The 20,227-nt window shown below is 38.1% G+C and overlaps 1 protein-coding gene and 1 long non-coding RNA gene across 53 annotated transcripts in view; one reads left to right on the forward strand and one right to left on the reverse strand.

The window, feature by feature from the left end:
* Positions 1–693: 693 nt before the first annotated feature.
* Positions 694–20,227, reverse strand: part of ank3b (ankyrin 3b) — a 339,224-nt gene continuing 319,690 nt past the window's right edge. For 9 of the 52 annotated variants that reach the window (XM_087274497.1, XM_087274493.1, XM_087274491.1 and 6 more), the window contains 7 exon segments: positions 16,904–16,978; positions 16,452–16,583; positions 16,148–16,291; positions 13,117–13,804; positions 12,801–13,011; positions 5,536–5,618; positions 694–1,883 (listed from right to left, as the gene is read on the reverse strand). In XM_087274497.1, the coding sequence (XP_087130623.1) occupies positions 5,553–5,618; positions 12,801–13,011; positions 13,117–13,804; positions 16,148–16,291; positions 16,452–16,583; positions 16,904–16,978 (1,316 nt within the window). In that variant the 3' untranslated portion in view covers positions 694–1,883; positions 5,536–5,552. 52 annotated transcript variants of the gene reach the window in all.
* Positions 9,799–14,447, forward strand: LOC141376756 (uncharacterized). Its single transcript, XR_015503857.1, has 2 exons — positions 9,799–11,241; positions 12,032–14,447. It is a non-coding gene; the product is annotated as an uncharacterized LOC141376756 (long non-coding RNA).

Consider the following 20,227-nt stretch of genomic DNA (forward strand, 5'->3'; position numbering starts at 1 on the left):
CCAGTTAAAAGCAGTTATTCGGCAAAATTATCGTTACAGTCAGCGTCTGACAGGTCCATTTGCAATAGCACTCTCCCAATGGCTATTGGATAAGATAAAATGGCCAAGTATCCAGCCCCAAATATACAACTATTTCATTGAAGTAGCCTATCCCTTTAGGCTACTTCTGGAAACGCAAGTTTATGCGTCAAGTTTCGCAGTTCACTGTGTTGCAAAGTTCAAGCTTGGTGAACTCTGACCTGCATGAGACCAATCGAGGATCAAAACATGACCTCTCTGGACAGAAATTTAAAATATGGACCAATCGCTCGCTTTTATAAATGTCTAATTATCTTGTTTAATCTCGCCCCTTTTTGCAGTGCCGTACTACAGAATTTCGCAAGCTCAAACTCTAGTGTGACTCTAATGAGTTCTATGCTAATGAGAGAGATCTTCACTAGTGGGCGGGGCTTTCCCACTCTGATGACACGTACAAAAGGAGAATGTCAATCAAAGTGTTTCTGCAGACTGTTTTTATCAAGTGTGATTATAAAAAATTCAATTAACACTTATTTCCCATTAGAAGCTGGTTATATTCACAGACTGTTGACATGCAACTTTAAACCCCTTATAAAAGTGATTTTTGCATAAGAGCTCCCCTTTAAGAATAAAAAAGTTTATCAGTATGCATTTAACAAGAACATAACACACACGGAGGGTTTGAACACAATTTATTATAAGCTTAAATAATTAATTTGATCATCCAGTGTATGTTGTTTTTCTCATACATAATGTTCGTTACCAGATCTGTCATCCATGAATGCTTGAGTGATTTCTCAAAAATGCACCAAAAACCAAAGTAAAATTTCCCCCAAAACCACAGCAGCCTGGAAAAAAGTAGTAATACACTGCTAGAATGATTACAAACGACAGGCTGACAGAAAGACTTCTACATCTTAGAGCCGGTACACATGAGAACAGGTAAAAGTGCATCACGCCGTTTGATTTCGGTGAGCATTTCAGACTGCATAGGGAAACCGCCGCCGTCATGTGATGGGACACAGTGTATTTTAGTGAAGCTGATGTGTGATTCTGTCGTCTTTCTAAAAATAAATCAAATAAAAAATAGTGTGCATTTGCAAGGCTGTAAAGCGTACACATACAGAACATCATTTCCCCTTCTCTTGTGTGTTAGAAAACAAACAAAACTCAAAAATAAAGTGAATCACATGCATGAAAATATTAGTACTCTGAAGAAAACTACAGCTGCTCCAATGTTCGTACCACTAAGAGACCGCAGTAGGTTTAAAAGAAATATCAGTTGTTAAAATCAAGCTTTTTTTGTGTTTTCATTTACAAACATTTGTTTTTTTCCCCGCTAATAATTATACAAGTGCATGTGAAGCGTTCCCTTAAAATTGGAATCAGAATTGGTAGTTCATTCCTACACACTTGCCAGTGCATTAACAATGTCGTGAGCCACTTTCAAATTTATACAGTGTCATTTATGTACATCGTAAGCTCCAACAGCATTATACAACCCCAACATTATTGGATCAAGAGGGAAAAAAAAAAATAGTAAGGCGAGTGTAGAAGGTGATTCAAACGAGTCCATCCATTCCTGTCAATCAGCAATATGTTTAAGTGGCCTCTTTGGTCGAAGGAAGTGCTTGGGCGCTCGTATTGTACAACGCTGCACCAACAATGTCCCCTCTTGACCGTTAGCCATTCCGTGTTATTGACAGAAACAAGTTTTTTTTCATGCTCATGCGAAATCAAAAACCGTCAGACCCGAAACCATTTGTTTTTATGAAAGCTGCTGACACACAATCCTCATCCCCGACCTCCTGCACGTTTCCAGTGATCTTCCTCGAAAGGAAAATGGTTTTGTAGCACTTTTAAATCTGAAACACAATGACATACAGCGATATATCAACTCGATGAACATCATAGTTTAGCTTTTCTTTTTACAGTATTGGTCACCTTTTTTTCTCAGAAAACATATTTCTAAAGGTGCTGTTGATTTGAAATCTATATGTAAAGAAAACAAATCTAATTGGTTTACAAATGAAGTTATGTGTAATGAGATGACGCAGGGTAAAGTACTGAACACATGAAGAAAGGGAGCTGTAGAAAGGCAGTGAAAGCCCAGACAGCAGTTGAAATCTCTCAGTAGTTATTCAGCAATTCTCTGCCTTTCGTTATTGTAAATGAATGTCAGCTGCTTCAGTCCAACATCTACATTAGCTCTCAAATGCTTTCAGAGAAAGAAAATCAAGCTGTAGAATGGTCCAGCCAATCACCTGAAGCGAATCCAATAGAAAATACAAAATAAAGATCAGATTTTAGATGAGACTAGTGGTGTAGTCCTAAAAAAAGGTGGTGTACTATTATACCCAACCAAAATTTTAAATAAAAGTAGGCAAAGCATGGACAAAAGTCAATGTTTCTTTGATTCATTAGCTATATATATATATATATATATATATATATATATATATATATATATATATATATATATATATATATATATATATATATTTTTTTTTTTTTTTAATCAGCTCCCTATGACTATTAACTTCAACAAATACTATGTTAATGTAAGTCAATGGTTACAGGTTTCCAGCTTTCTTCAAATTATTTTTTGTGTTTAACAGAAGTAAAAAAGACAAACCAGAACAAGTAAAGGTTGAGTAAATGATGACTATTTTTTTTTTTTTTTTTGGGAAAACTATCCATTTAACAAAAAATAATAAGAATAATTTAAAGCTCAGATTTGATAGACGAGACCCACAGAACCATCAGCTGAGCAATTTATGTGACTTCATTCTTCTTATAAGAGGCATCTTTAAGCTACCATTATTAAAAAAGGCTTTTATATAAAGTATTAAATACATTTCAGCAGTTCAGCACTTTCTCCTTGTGTCATTCCATTGTTATTACACATAACTCATTTTTCAGATTTGTTTTGTTTTATTTTTCTGTTTGGATTTGAACAAAAAATCTGGTTCAATTCTACGTCAACAGCTCCTTTAGAAATATTATTCTCAGGAAAAAAAACATGACGTGTTCAATTTTTACTTTCCCCACTGTATATGACATCCAAACATCTCGGAGCTTCAAAAACTACATTCATTTTTAAGTCTGAAAGTTTTAAGATTAAGATGTTATGACTAATACATAGGATTCTGTGCTAGCTGCAAGTGGATTATGAGTTTCTTTTGTCTGTTTAAAACAACAAGAAGTAGTGAAATATGTCACACACAGTAATAGCAGTGGGAAAATGCTACACTGTCAGAAATAAAGGTACAGAATCTGTCACTGGGGCGGTACTTTTGCAATAGGTACATTTTTGTTAAAGGTACATATTAATACCTAAAAGTACAAATATGTTTTAGAATTCTAAACATAAGTTTCTATCAGGGTACGCATATCGGTGCCGCAAGTTGGCAGCTGTCCGTGGCTTCCAGCCATTACTCAAGACACTGTTTATATTTCTGCCGAGCCACAGAGCACCATCTGAATATGCAATCATTTTAAATTTAACATGTGAAAGGTACTCTAAAGGTACAATGTCCACCTCTATGGTACCACCTTGAAAAGGTACCACTCCAGTGACAGATTTTGTACCATTAAATAATAATTAAAATGTTCATTAAGATATATATATATATATATATATATATATATATATATATATATATATATATATATATTTTTTTTTTTTTTTTTTTTTTTTTTTTGCTTTTCAATGCATGTGCATAATCTACGAATTAGGTAATTTCAGGTTAGCCACATAATTTTGAAAATACATCAGGTTTTATCAAAACACATTAAAAAAAAGTGTTGACAGTTGTGTACAGTGTTTCGGTGATGAAAAAAAATCTAAATCAAAAACCTTCTTAATTTAAAAATAAATGTTATTTTAGAATCTCAAGTAACTCCACATCACTGTTATTAAACCTTTTTTAAAAAAATGTCAAAATGAATTTGCTTTTTTGACAGAGTCTATTTTGCAGACTGTTGCGGTAATGAGATTTTTTTATTACTTGTTTTGGAAATTATGCTCAAAAAGGTACTAAATGATATGTATATCATTTTAAATTAATGTTGACAAATACTCCAGACTTTGCTTCAGTTATCTGCAAAAACAAATGTAAACATTTTTTAAAAATTCATGTTTGAAAATGTTTAAACTATGTTTTCGTGAGAATCACCCTATTGCTGAGAGTGTAAGGAAGTTTGCATTTTTCTCTCAGTATTTTCTCTGTGTGCAACAGAGGAAAGAATCTCAGGCCCTGTTCACATGAATATGAGTATTTTCAAGACCACAGCTTTTCCTACACACTTTGGTCGTTCATCCACATTCAAATGGAGTAGGGGATCACTGAAACTAAAACTTTTTAAAAGCTCAAAAAATATCAGGGTCTGTGTAGTCATGCAGTTAATTTGCAGCTGGTTTCTTCAGTTGTTTGTGTTGTGACTGATTTGCAGCTGGTTTCTTCAGTTGTTTGTGTTGTGACTGATTTGCAGCTGGTTTCTTCAGTTGTTTGTGTTGTGACTGATTTGCAGCTCATTTCTTCAGTTGTTTATGTTGTGACTGATTTGCAGCTGGTTTCTTCAGTTGTTTGTGTTGTGACTGATTTGCAGCTGGTTTCTTCAGTTGTTTGTGTTGTGACTGATTTGCAGCTCATTTCTTCAGTTGTTTGTGCTGTGACTGATTTGCAAAACGTGTGCTGTCAAACCGATGACGATTGTTTCTTTGTTTGCTGGTGTCTTTTGTAATTGCATGTGCTTTCTTAAATTTCTTAAATTGCAGCGCGTTAAGCTCTTTCACCCACCGTACTTATAACATGTATAACATGTTTCGGAACAGATGTGTCATGTCAGAATGCAGTGCTATTTTGACAGACAACTGTAATTCGTAATCATAACTCTTTTTTTTGAGGTTTCTGATTGGCCAACATGACTTTACTTCATAAGACGATTTAGTGGTTTCATGTGGACGAAGATAAAATCTGTGTTTGTGTGGACATGGCCTCAAACTGGTCTGAATCAAGCAGAGGGTGAGTAAATAATAGAATTTTTCATTTTTGGATGAACTTAATTTTTTTGAGCAAGATGCTAATGGTCTAACCCAATTCAATAATGCTAAGCTAAGCTGAAAGTGCTCCTGCCAGAGATTGGCTGAATGGATTCGAAAATAAAACACAATTCTTTAATCATACACTGCATAGTTCCTTTAAGATAAATGTACCCTAATCTAAAGAAAAACAGTGCTACATGTCACATTAGTCATTTCATGTAGACTTTCGATGTTCATTTAACGTATACTTTTCCAAAATGTTCTGATCTGAATGCAGTTGCGTCAGTAAGAGGCTAATTTGCTGTGTCTGCATGTCATCAGTGGGCTGTGTTTCAACTGTACTAGAAGAATCCCTGTAACAAAGCCAATTTTGCTGGTCACTATTGTGTTGATGACGAACACAAAAGCTACTGCCTGATGCAGCAGGATTCCACTCAGCTCTGACATCCCTTCACAGTTTAATGACTTACCAAAAAGAGCACAACTGTTATGATTGACCCTTTTTCTCCTTTTGTCTTCCCTCCTTCTTTTTGCCCTTCCCTCCTTCTCCAGCCTGAAACAATAGAGGCACATGAAGCATGAAGTTAGAGATGATTTTATAAGTTGTTATACACTACCTCGTCTGTAGAGATATTGTTACTAATGCCAATCCACAGTAGCACAAAACAAAAGCTCTAGGAGATTTCTCTAGGGACATCAACAATTTTCCTCTTTAAATAATTTATTCCATTTACATGTATTACTATTTATGCATCTATCATGACATCCATTACTGCTACTTTTTGTTAGTTTACACCAAAGATGCGTCACTCGTATACTTTTGAATGGGGAAAAGTGTAACTGTCAATATCGTAAATGAAGCCCCGCCTTCTAGTACAGGAACCAATCAGCGATCGCTATATAGCGAATAAAACTCACCTTCTAGTACAGGAGCCAATCAGTGATCATTATGGAATGACAATTCTCCGAGGGAGGGCCTCAGACTAAAAGTGAGTTTCTGCAGATTTTGTGTAATACGAACATTTAGAAATTAAACTAAATAGACAGGTATTGTTTAATTTTATTGGTTATTCGTAATATAAAATTTAATCGTAAGCTTGGCAAATACTTTTAGAGAGGTTTCCCCATTCAAACAGAATGCCCAAGCATACTGCCCGAGAGGCGTTTCAAAGATGGCCCCTGAGTGAAGGGATTTGCCTTAAAGGGACTTTGTTTATACACTCCCTGACAAAAGTCTTGTCGTCTATCTAAGTTTTAGGAACAACAAATAATAACTTGACTTCTAGTTGATCATTTGGTATAAGAAGTGGCTTATATGAAAGGCAAAAGCCTCAAGATTACGCTTATTTTACCAAAATGAAATATGATCATGCCTTGATTTTAATTAAGACCGTAGGACAGTAAAGTCTGACTTTGCTTAGACAAAAGTCTTGTCACTTAACAGAAATAATGTACAGTATAGAATATAAAGCTCTCATGACTTCCATGAGCTTGGAGGACTGCATTCATCTCAGCAATGACTCAAATAACTTATTAATAAAGTCATCTGGAATGTCAAAGAAAGCCTTCTTGCAGGACTCCCAAAGTTTATCAAGATTCCTTGGATTTATCTTTAATGCCTCCTCCATCTTACCCCAGACATGCTCAATAATGTTCATGTCTGCTGACTGGGCTGGCCAATCCTGGAGCACCTGACTTTCTTTGCTTTGAGGAACTTTGATGTGGAGGCACATCCTGTGGTTTGTTATGTAATGGGCAGCACAAATGTCTTGATACCTCAGGCTGTTGATGTTGCCATCCACTCTGCGGATCTCTCGCACACAAACTTGACTGATTTCTGTGAGAATGTTGGGTTCATGTGGGTTCCAATAGGTCTTCTGCAGTATTTGTGATTATGGGGATGCAGTTCAACAGATGATTTATCAAAAAAATCGACCTTCTGCCACTTTTCCAAATAATCCAATAGTATCTGGATGCAGCCTTTATGATGCAAGCTGAGACACAATGCATTTAATGGAATGAGTGACATCATTGTGACGGGTAGGGTTAGGGGTGGGGTTAGGTGAGAGCATTAAAAAGCATTGGATGCAGCTCAGATTGCACTGCACCGAGTCTGCAGCCAGACCCCTCTCAAATAATCAACTAAAAGTTATTTGTTGCTCTTTTGTCAGATAGTGGATGCAACAATGTTTATTTAAAGTTAAAGTCAAAGTAAATCACGCTCATCATAAAGACTATTAAACATGTATAAAATGTGCATTCTTTGGCCTTAGAAAGTCATTAACTTTTCATCCTTTGGTTTTAGTATGCAGCCTAAAGTAAGGCCTGTTTACACTAATAACCAGAAAAATAGCTATATTAACATCTACACATTTATTCTTTTTTTTTTGGATTAGTCCCTCTATGAATCTGGGGTTGCAACAGCGGAAAGAACCGCCAACCCATCCAGCACGTTTTTATGCAGCGGATGCCCTTCTAGCCGCAGCCCATCTCCGGAAAACGACCATACACACTCATTCACTACAGACAATTTAGCCTTCCCAATTCCCCTGTACCACATGTCTTTGGACTGTGGGGGAAACCGGAGCACCCGGATGAAACCCACGCGAACGCAAGGAGAACATGCAAACTCCACACAGAAATGCCAACTGAGCCGAGGCTCGAACCAGCGACCTTCTTGCTGTGAGGCGACAGCACTATCTACTGCGCCACTGCATCGCCCAACATCTACATAAATGAGTTAATTCTATTGTTTACGATGACTGTTGTTTTTTACTTTATATTTGGGAATATTTTTGAACTTTATGATTATAGTTATTGTTTTTAGTGTGAATGACTTGATCCTTTGTAGCTTTAGCTTTGACTGAAAATCAATAGACATAAAGATGAACTTCAGCTGAAACAGTGAAGCTGACTCAAGATTCCACACATTTAGAGTCTGTTTCCTACTCTGTTTTGAGTTCTGTGTGGGAGAAACATTAAGGGCTCTATTGTGACGGTCCATGCGCAGAGTGCAAAACGCAGGGCGCAAACGCTTTCAGGGCGTGTCAGAACGCGTTTTTGCTAATTTAAGAACGGGAAAACCTGCTTTGCGCCATGGCGCATGGTCTAAAAGGGTTGAGTTTATTTTCTTAATGAGTTATAGGTGTGTTTTGAGAATAAACCAATTAGAGTCTCATCTCCCATTCCCTTTAAGAGGCAGCTGCATCGCGCCAAGAGCGCATTCGCTATTTACAGGACGCAAAGTAAGTCTAAGTGGAAAAAATGAGCATTTCACAAGCAAACAGTTAACAGTTTTTTAACAGAAAACTGTTAAACAGAGCATCTACTGCGTGAGAATGAGAGATAATGGATCTACTTTCACATTCGCTCTTGGATAGGGAAACCTTTACGCTCAGACATCAATTAGTCTATAAATAAATAATTTTGTTTGTTAAGCGCAAATATTCGTTTCAAAACTATTTCTAAATTCAGTTCTAATTTCCAGCAAACAAATAAATGAACAATAATAACAAAATGTGCTCAAAAACCTGAGTTATATCCTAAAACACATGATGTGCCCCATATGGTCTAAAACCTGACATGTGGGCAAATCTAAGCTTGTTTTTAATAAAACAAATATAAATATGGATATAATAAACAACACTGCTAATAATAATAACATTATAAAAAAGCAAATTGTTATGAATTAACTGAAAAAGCCTCCCAAGATGAAGAAGGCATAAAAGCAGTGATTTTTCATATTTATGTAGGCTAGAAAATAATATGTTTTGTAATATTTTAATCCTTTATATTTATATCCTATATCTATTCTTTTCATATCCTATATATATATCCTTAATATTTAAATGTTTTCATATGTAAAGATATTTGCCTATTGCTCTCTTGTTGCGTATTAAGCAGTGTGTAAGCGAGGTGTAACTCTGCGCCGGAGTTTAGACCGAATTAGTTTTGGTCTAATGAAAAATCTATTTTAGTTTCTCAAAATAGCAACGCGCCAGCGGTCCGCCTCAGAACGCCTCCCTTTTTAGACCAGAACGCCTCTGGGCACACAAATGAGCGCTAATGCATTTGCTATTTAAACAGCGTAGCGCAACGTCTCAAAACGACTCTTGCACCAAGCTGAAACTACCAAAAGACTACTGCGTCACGCCACACTGCGCCGGGTGTATGATAGGGCCCTAAATGTGCATGTCCACACACACACAAACACACACACAGCTAGACAGAACAGAGCATATCAATCCACAGACGTTTACTTTATTAATAAAGCCACTTCAAACCAAAATCCTGAGTTAGATTTCTAAATAGAGCAAGCTGTTCCACTAGTATAGTCCAGTCCTGCATTATACTAGCATGAGCACTGCACACAAGTCCAACCTCAGTGTGCTCTCTGTGGGGCCCCGGGCCACTCTCTTCCTCTAGCTCGGCCCTACTGGCCTGCCGGGAACGTTTCCCACGTTTCCGCTTGCCTTTCTCCTCCACACCAGCTGAACGACGCACCACTTTCCGGATGACCTAAGACAAGGGTGTAAATGTCTCAAGGCACTGTTTGTACCCACACATGGGCAGATGGAAGAGGACAGACATGGTAAAGTTAAGATATGTTAGAGGTGAGCATGGACATTACTTTTCTGGTGACTAAGTTTCCATCTTCGTCAGTGTACTGCTCTTCTGTGACAGTCTCACCAGGGATGTTTTTGGCCTGATCACCCTACAGAGTTAGGATGCATGATGAGACATTTACTTTGTACTGATTTTCCACACAGACACGCAGAGTCTCATTCATTAAAAATGCATAGACACACGTTTTATATGTGTATACAGTAGAAATCAGAATTATTAGCCCCCCTTTTAATTTTTTTTTCTTTTTAAAGTTTTCCCAAATGATGTTTAACAGATCAAGGTAATTTTCACAGTATGTCTGATAATATTTTTTCTATTGGAGAAAGTCTGATTAGTTTTATTTAGGCTAAAATAAAAGCAGTTTTCAATTTTTTAAAAGCCATTTTTAGGACAAAATGATTAGCCCCTTTAAGCTATTTTTTTTTTCCGATAGTCTACAGAACAAACCATCGTTATACATTAACTTGCCTAATTACCCTAACCTGCCTAGTTAACCTAATTAATATAGTTAAGCCTCTAAATTTCACTTATATACATTTATATATACAATTTTTAATCGCAAAATTATCCACAAAAAGTTCTGGGAATTACCACCACAAAAAATATACATACAGTAATAATTTATTGCAAAGAAATGACAAATTTTTTTTCAATTATTAGTGAATGAAACCCACTGTCTGTGAAGAAATCTATAAATGCTGTAGTTCAGAATTAACAACAAAACAAACATCTTTCAAACAAACATACAAATAAAATGGTGGATCAAACACTACAGAGAGAAAAAAACAGCACAAGCTAAGTGTGTCATCTTTGAAATGACACACCAAAAGCAGCATTTTAAATGAAACTATTAAAAAATGACTATTAAATATTGACAAATGACCACAGAGTATTTAATGTCATTGAAATGAAACCAAACCTGTAAAATCAGTATGCACAAATTGAGGTACAGTGCAACCGAAAAGTATTCATAACGCTTCACTTTTTCCACATTTTTTAAAAATTGTACAGCCTTATTTCAAAATTGATTCAATTCATTTATATCCTTAAAACTCTACAAACAATAACCCGTAATGACAATGTGAAAAAAGATTTTTTTTTTAAATTGTTGCAAATTTATTAAAAATAAAAAAGCTGAAAAATCACATGTACATCAGTATTCACAGTCTTTTCTGTGTTTGCAGTACCTTTCAAGCTCTATAAGGTTGGATCGGAAGCGACAGTGTACAGCCATTTTCAGATCTCTCCAGAGATGTTCAACAGGATTTAGATCTGGGCTCTGGCTGGGCCACCGAAGGACATACACTGAGATGTTGTGAAGCCACTATTGATCTTTTGGTGGTGTGCTTTGGGTCTTTGTCCTGCTGGAAGATGAACCATCGCCCCAGTCAGAGGTCAAGAGCACTCTGAAGCAGATTTTCATTCAAGATGTGTCTGCATTCATCTTTCCCTCTATCCTGACTAGTCTTCCAGTTCCTGCTGCTGGATAACATCCCCACAGCATGATGCTGCCTCCACCATGGTTCATGCTATTAGCCTGGTGATGAGCGGTGCCTGTTTTTTTTCCAAACGTAACGTCTGACATTCACTCTAAAGAGTTCAATTTAAGTCTAATCAGACCAGAGAATTTTGTTTCAGATACCTTTTGGCAAATACCAAGCGGGCTGCTATGTGCCCTTTACTAAGGAGTGGCTTCCGTCTGGCCACTCTACCATACAGGCCTGATTGGTGGATTGCTGCACAGATGGTTGTCCTTCTGTAAGGTTCTTCTCTCTCCACAGAAGAACGCTGGAGCTCAGAAAGAGTAACCATCAGGTTATTGATCACCTCTCTGACTAAGGCCCTTCTCCCCTGATCGCTAAGCTTAGATGGCCGGTCAGCTCTAGAGTCCTGGTGGTTCCAAACATCTTCCACTTATGGATGATGGAGGCCGCTGTGCTCATTTGAACTTACAGAGCAGCAGAAATTTTTCTGTAACCTTCCCCAGCCTTGTGCCTCGAGACAATCCTGTCTCGGAGGTCTACAGACAACTCCTTTGTCTTCATGCTTAGTTTGTGCTTTGACATGCACTGTCAACCCTAGGACCTTATATATAGACAGGTGAGCTGTATGCCTCAAATCATATCCAATCAACTCAATTTAGAGCTTCACGACAAAGGCTGTGAATACTGATGTACATGTGATTTTTCAGGCTTTTTTATTTGTAATAAATTTGCAACTTTTAAAAAATATATATTTTTTCACATTGTCATTATGGGGTATTGTGTGTAGAATGTTGAGGAAATAAATTAATTTAATCCATTTTGGAAAAAGGCTGTGACATAAAAAATGTGGAAAAAGTGAAGCGCTATAAATACTTTCCGGATGCACTGTATTACTTAGTATAGCTTAAAGCTAACATGGAGGATTAGTAGTGCTGCTAACTTTAGCCGGCACCTTTAATTAAATTAATTAAAGAGAAAGGAGGACGCATGAAAGAAGAAAACAGAGAAAAAAAACACTCTAGAAATCACAGCAACTTCTTCATAAAAAGAGGCAGTGCACTACTCACTTCATGCCCTTTTAGCACACAGGCTAAAGCACACAAAAAACTTTTTAGCACACAAATCCGGCCCAAATATACAAGAGTACTACCCGTAGTACCTTCAGAATCACTCTCCGCCGATACACCCTGGTAGTGACAGTCTCTTCCTCATCAGTGCTGGAATCATTCTCTCTAAGAGCTTCCTGCTAGAGTCGGGTCAGCACATTACATCGGTGCATGAGCCATCAAGCTCATATGAAGTGACCTTCAACTAATGTTTTTCAAGTTACAAGCCTTCGCTGTGTTCAAGAATGAATTGTGACCCTTGAAAGTGGTTATTATTTCATTTGATGTAAATGTGATCCCATTTACATGTGTATTTATAATCAGACTAATGTCTTCTTATGTAGTCAAGTTATAGTCTTTGTAGATTTATATACTTTTGATACAGAATTGATCTAAAATATAATATATATAATATACATCATTTACCTCTGTTGTTAGCAAGATTAGATTTAATGTGCATATAAACTGGAAGATGTCAACTTATGTTATTATTTTAACTATTCCTGTTAGTCCCAGTACCTGGACTTTAGGCTCGGAGACGCCCTCCTCCCTGTTGTTTGGTCCTCTGTCCTCCAGAACCTCCCTGCTTGCTTCCTCTCGCTCAGAATCTTTCCTTGCTTTGCCCTTTGGTTTGCTGGAAGACTCACTGGCGTCTGGCGACAACACCTCTGGATGTTCTCCATTTTGCCTCTCAGCTTGCACTCCAGGCGTTGAGGACTTCAGCTCTTGGCTGCAGAGGCATAGACATTTGGAATATGTTACTTGATTGATACCTAAACTGCTGAGCTTGTAGAATAAGATGATTACAGTTTGCGATAGAGGTCACAGTTCTAACCTGGTCTCTCTTTGCCCTTGTGTCTCAGTACCCAGTCCTTGGCCAGTTGTTGTCTTTCCATTTGCACCAGACGTCTCACTCTGCAAACCTGAAATTGAAGACATGTCTTTTTCTGCCTGCTGTACTTGAGAGAGGATCGCTTGCAGCCTCTCCTCAGTCATCTCCTCATCCTCTGAGCCTTCCTCCAACTTAATAGTCTCCAAGAGAGACTTTATTTTATCTTGAGTCATCTCTTCGTCTTCTTCGTCAAACCCAGACTTGCCACACTCTTTAACAGCTTCACTGGCAGAGGCGCAAATGGGAAGCATAGGCTGGGCATCCTTTTCTTTTACCGGGCTGCTTGGGAAGACATCTGATTCTTTGGAGGTTTCCTCACTGTCATGCTGTTTTGAGGGAGCTACCAATTCCTGGTTGACGCCAAGGTCATCTTCAGCAGACCCATCTTCGTGGGCAACAGATTCCCGGCCTCCAATAGTTGTGTCTTCCGCCGTGACGGTAGGCGGCTTAGTATCTGTAGACACTGGGCCACTAGAGGTTGGCAAGGACAGTTCACTGGGTCTAACAGGGGCACTAGAGGAGAACTTAAGCATACTGTCTTCACTAAAGAAATCATCATGACGTAGAGGGGTAGGGGGTTCATAGTTCAGCTCTGTGGGACTCTTGAGCTCCAGCTCAATGTTGTGGTAACCTGAGTGATACAACACAGTGAGATGGAGGCGAATACCACATGTGCACAATGCCACAGCAACATATGTTATGACAGAGGCCTTTGAAAATGTCATGGAAGAGAAAGTGTGCTTGGTGATATTAAGGATTTGTTAAGCAATTACACTTGTTTAAAATGAATATTCTGGGTTATTTCCTTATCAAAAGTAGTCCATTTTAAAGTTTTAATAAACAAGATTCGTATTTCAGCTGTAAAGCTTCTGATAAACATGCATCTGATGGATTCCCATTGTAATTTGATGTTCACCAATTTGGGTTATTTTCTGTGATATCCCAAAACACATCAAAGATATTCAATAGCAAATTGGTAACCCAGAATATTACAGATATACCATTAGGTTAATCAACATGTGGTACAATTAGTATGGTTTTAGATAGCTTATCCTTTAGATTACCATGTAATTTTCAAAGGCACATACTTAAAACACTAAATGTATAGTTCAGGAACAGTGGGATCCTGACGTAAATGGAGGAAGATGGAAGAGGATGAAGAAGAGGAAACAGACTGAGACTGTTTGGTCAATTCTTTAGGGGTAGGAGACAGAGATGACGTAGATAAAGTAGGAGTAATAGAAACTATCACTGACACCAGGACAAAAAGAAAAGGAAAATGAAGCAGAACAAGATGTTAGATAACATGAGACATCAGGATGATGCTACTATATGAAGATAAGAATGCAGTGTTACCATAGCATGAGTGAAGAGCTTTAGCAAGAGCTAGCACTGATTTACTCCACCACATAGAATTAAACTATGCTAAACAGTGCTGCCCCACTGTGTTTTGAAATGAGGCAAAGGTGTTGCTATGAAAGAAGTTGAAAGGCAGTGAAGTAGAAGCTGGTCTGAATTTGAAGCAGAAGCACTCTATCAGGAAGGTTCAGAGGATTCTGGGATACTGGAGGATCAGGCAGTTTGACAGCAAGCAGACATTCCATAGTAGCCAGAGCCATGCTATCGATATAGCCCAAACTACTGAATTACTGTTAGCACTACACAGAGAGAAACATTAAGGCAATCATGCTGTAGAAGCAGGTTGGATACTAATATTATGTTTTCATGTATGTGTCATATCATAGAAAAATCACAGAGAAATGGAGAGAATCTTGAAACACTACTGCTAATAGCTAGCTGCTATTGTTTTTGGAGTATACTCAGTATACACATAAACATAATGTTTATCTTTATACAGTGTGAACCAAATCCTAAACCCATCAGACCCATCACTCAAATAAATTATTTAACCCTAAATTGAACCGTAACAGAGCACAAAAGTAAGCGCTCACTTTTTCAGGGGCCTTGGATCCAACATACACTAACCGGCCACTTTATTAGGAACACCTGTCCAATCACATCCGGTGCGTTTAAGGTCTGTTTTCTTAAAAAATCAGCGATCTCCACTAGCTGAGTGATATCCGATTTAAAGTGGGTCTCAGATTATACAAGAAGCACTGCATTAAATTACATTTCCCCCGCCATATCTTTATAATATGAGCATTTATTTTACCCTAGTATATTCAATGGAGCTTCTGCGTTAGCCTGCCGATTCTGACGGGCGCGTACGAGTAAACAGCTTATGTCTCTTTTTTACGCTTGAGCAACTAAATAAATGCTAAAGTTTATTTAACTGAATGTATTTTACTGACATTAAAACATCGATGCTGTATAAGGAACCATATAAAATGGTAAAAAGTTCACAATAACAGGTCACCGGAAGTGTATCAGCATGGGAACAGCACTAGCTCGGCATATACACTATTAAGGCAGTTATAAAGGCAAAATGGGGTCCAACCCAGTACTAGTTAGGTGTACCTAATAAAGTGGCCGGTGAGTACATATTACTTTACTTTTTCCATGTGCAATTTGCCAATCAATTTTTTTTTTTTTTTTTTACAAATGTATGTATTAAGCAAGTGCATTTAGTGACCTCATATGAATGGGTAATAGAGCAGTATGGTCTCTAATGTGATATCCACTTCTGAGATGGGATTAAGTTCTGATTCAGCATTAGCTTATGTACTTTATAGCAGCATGCTTTAATGCTTTCATACAAACACACAATCATACTAAATCAATATATATGATCACACTGATCCCTGACTGGTCCAACACCAGGCTGGAAAAGAACAGTGCTCATAATTGGCGAATCTAATCGATTAGAAAGTAAGATTGAGATTTAAACTTAAACTTGAGTTTAAGTTTACACTGGATTTGAATTTAGAGTGTTTTGCCATGATGGTTCTATGAATCTACAGATTTGTGAGAAACATAGAGAAGCAGAGTTCAGGTAGATGGGGCTAAACTTTACCATCAGCCTGCTCCTGGGAAACTGCGCTATCATCTGCAAAACATCTTGTGCCTGAAATGTTACCATAGTCAAATATCGGCCCTTCCAGCAATGTCACAATATCCAACCGATTGATCTTAGTCAGGACCGCAGCTAAGGCATCCGCTAGAAGTAGAAAAGATATTGTTATTGTTGTAACATATGCAATTATATAAGACTTTTATTTTGTAATAGCTGACTTGCATTCAGAAATCCAAACCCCACCCACCCGTCTCCACATAATTAACCCTCATTCAGAAAATGTGTAGTCCCTTGGCATACTTACTTGTAGCGTTTTTACCATCTCTGTTAACCCATTTCTTTAATAGCATGAAACTCTGAGCCGTCAATGAGTTGGGGTTTTCCACACGGATTTGATTTATCTCATCAACTGAAAATTCCATTTCCCTGGCCATCTCTGCAACACATTAAAAATAGATTAATGTCTCCTCTGTCTTTACCACTCCCCGTACACATGCGCACAGTGCTGCAGTCACTGCAGATGGCACACCCTACTGATCACAGCAGCATCAATGCTTTGAGAAACAACAACAAAGTAAAAGCCATATGTGTGCAATCATATTAATTCTAAAAATGAGCATTTATTTCTAAAAAATAATCTAAATTACAGTATTTTCAACAATTACATATCTATAAACACAAAGACGTAGACATATAGCATGTTTATGCTAAAGTGGTAATGCATCACTTTGTCCTCTAGGTGGTGTCATTTCTTACCAGTCCAACTCAGGCCGAGATGATCTGCTACAATAGCCATTCGCAAATCTGTTCTTTCACAGGGGGTCTGAGGGCCTGAGAGCAGAAAAGGAAAAGCCATGAAAACCTTTTAAAGCTTAATATTAGTTAGAGTAGTTTGAAAAGCATTAAAGCACACTACCCTTTTCTGATCAAGCAAAGAGTATTAAAAGTCTTGGGGAGATTTTGAAATAATTGGACAGCAACAAACAAAAAGAGTCCATATCATTATAATAGGTTGAGGGACATTGATCAGAAAAGAGTTTGAATGTATTGTAAAATGTATTTTGATATTGTTTATTAACTGTCAGTGGCTTTAAGACCATGGTCTCAAACTCAGTTCCTGAAGGGCTGCAGCTCTGCATAGTTTATCTCCAACCACCTCCAACTCACACCAGCTTAATAGTCTCTACACTCTCAGAAATAAAGGCACGTGACCTGTCACTGGGGTGGTACTTTTTCAAAAGAAACAAATTTGTACCTAAAAGGTCAATATTAATACCTCAAGGGTACATACTAGTACCTAAAAAGTACAAAAGTGTTCCTCTTAAAAAAATGTTGGTACTATAATCTACTTTTGAGGTACCAATATGGACCCTTTAAAGGGCCATGACACCCCCCACTTTCGGTTAAAGTCTACTTCAGAATTTTTTCAAAAGATGCATGATTAATAGGCGTGGAGCTCCGCGAGCATCGGGCAGGAGTGGTCGTGGCCAGCAGGGGAGAACGTGAGCGAATAACGAAGCTAGCTCACAAAATGAGACAAACCGTGAGGAGACGCATGAGTTTATAGTTTACAAAGTTAAAATGCAAAGAAATAAATAGTGATTTAATGCCCTGCTACATTTGTTATTCGTAATATCATATACACATAACCACAATTTATATAGTTATAAAGATAAGTGTGTTCATGTAAACACTATAAATGAGGACTTCTCCCTCAATCCCCCGTATCCAGCAGACTCAGTGCTGCAGGTCTCCTGACCTGTCTATTTTAACTATTAGCCCTGCTGGTAATCTGGAGGATTTAGGCAAACACAGCAGCACAGTGATGTGTCTGAATGTGAATGAACTGATAAAAGACTGCGTCCGCCATTCTCTAATTCTCGTGCTGCTCTCCCGACAAAAATGCTAGCAGCACACACACAGCTTTGATCAAGATCGCGGGGGAAAACATGCAACAAACCGAGTGGATCATGGAAACAAACGCATATGAGCCTTATGAACGGCTAAATACTGTGTGCCCATGCAGTGGGTCCGTGACGTGTCTCTCAGTTCGGGCTTGACTCTGGTAGGTCTGGCAGGTCTCATGAATAATTAAGCAGCCGGCTCTTCTCATAGGATAAGAAAACTCCGCTATGAATAATAATGAGAAACCGACACGTCATCATTGCACTTGCAGTACTGCGCTACGTCGCCGATTTTGATCCCGCCCCAAAAATCATTTTAAAACCGGAAGCTGAAATTAGCTGACAAAAGCTCAAAATTATCCAGTTTTCCCCACAATTAAAGCTGACAGGTGCTAACATTGTCTTAACTGATGCTCAACACACACACACATCTGTTAATATAAAAAAAAGTTCTCCAGGGTGTCCTGAACCTTTAAGTACAAATGTGTACCGGTTGAAAAGGTACCACCCCAGTGACAGCTCGCGTACCTTTATTTCTGAGAGTGTAGTAGTCTTGAACACATTAATTAGTTGGATCAGCTGTGTTTGATTAGGGTTGAATCAAACCTGTGCAGAGCTGTGGCCCTCCAGGAATTGAGTTCGAGACCTATGCTTTAAGAGGTTAGATTTGTGAAGAATGAACCCTACCACAGGAAATGTTTTAACCTTTTAACAGTATCTCAATCAGAAAAACATACAAATAACAAATAAAAAAAGACACAATTCGATTGTCTCTACAACTACAGAAGAGCATCTCAAACGTGAATCCACAGAATTAAATGAAACTGAACATGCGGCATCTTTGTTGCTGTGCTAGGACTGCATCTCTGCGTGGGCTTAGGAGATCTACAGGCTTCCTAAGCACCTCACAAGAACTAGGAACCAATATAAATGGCCAGCAACCCACTAACACTGGCATGCTACAGTAAAACTGACTAATCCATAGAAAGAGATCTGAAAACAGGTTTAGAGACCAGTACACAAGTACACAAAGAGAGAGAGAGAAAATGACAAATGACAGAGATGACATCTACAGTCAGGTCACACCACAGGCAATCACAACGGCTCATGCAACTAAGATCATACAAGTGGAAAGTTTTACAAACTAGGCTCGATCTCCACGCCGGGGGCCACTTGAGGCCCAGCACCCTGACTGCCTTCAGTCCTCCTACTCCTCCTCCTCCTGTCTCTGCCGGATTGCTCAACCTGTGATCTCACGTCTCTAGCAGACCTGGATGTACTGGAGGATTCCAAGGCTTCTGATAAAGATGTGTTCCTTGACGTGCTGCTTTCTTCATCGTGATCAAATGTCTGTATCTTTTTGTCATCACTGGAAAGGCAACCCACCACCTTTACTACACTACGTGGTTTAGAATGACTACTTTTCCCAACATTACGTAAGGGCTTATGACCATATTTACTGCCTGATGTACTAACCAGACCTGGTTTTGTGTTTTTGTTTGTCGTTATTGCTTTGATCGGCAGTGGTTTAACTTTCTGTTTTGCCATTGTAGTGGTTCTACATTTACGCACTGGTGAGGAACTAATGTTTTTGACCTTCATAATTGGAATTCTAGATTTAGGTTTTACATCTGGGAATGGATCTAAACGATTTCTGGCCTCCACTTTAATCTTTTGAATTAGTCTCAAAGATGTTTGATCTTTTTTACAACTTAGTGGCGCATGAGGTGCTCTCACTGGCAACATAGATTTTGTGGGTTTTCTTATATCGTTTTTGCACTTGGAGATTACATTACTATTCTCTAAACTATCGTCCCTGCAAGTACCAGCGTCCTTTCTTACCAAATCCTCACATGCATTTTTTACTTGAACTGAGCTGAGATCAGTAACTGACATGTGTTCTGTTTGCACAATGCTTTGTAGCAAGCAGTCCGTTCTAGTATTTAAGGCCTCCAAATTAACATTATTGCTGCAATTTCTGCAATTATTGCCAGTTGTCTTGAGGTATTCTTGTGACTCTGCCCTCGATGAGTCTGTTCTTTGATTGTACTCGCTTGTTCTTTGAGTTTCTGGTCCTATTAGATGAGCAGTCACTGGTAATGTACCTTGAGAACTATCCCAGTCTACACAAACTAAATCTCTCCTCTCAACATTGGAAGACTTCAGTCCTATCTTA

This window comes from Danio rerio, chromosome 12 (genome assembly GCF_052040795.2).
Source record: "Danio rerio strain M-AB ecotype USA chromosome 12, GRCz13ab, whole genome shotgun sequence".
In the NCBI taxonomy this organism is placed as follows: domain Eukaryota; kingdom Metazoa; phylum Chordata; class Actinopteri; order Cypriniformes; family Danionidae; genus Danio; species Danio rerio.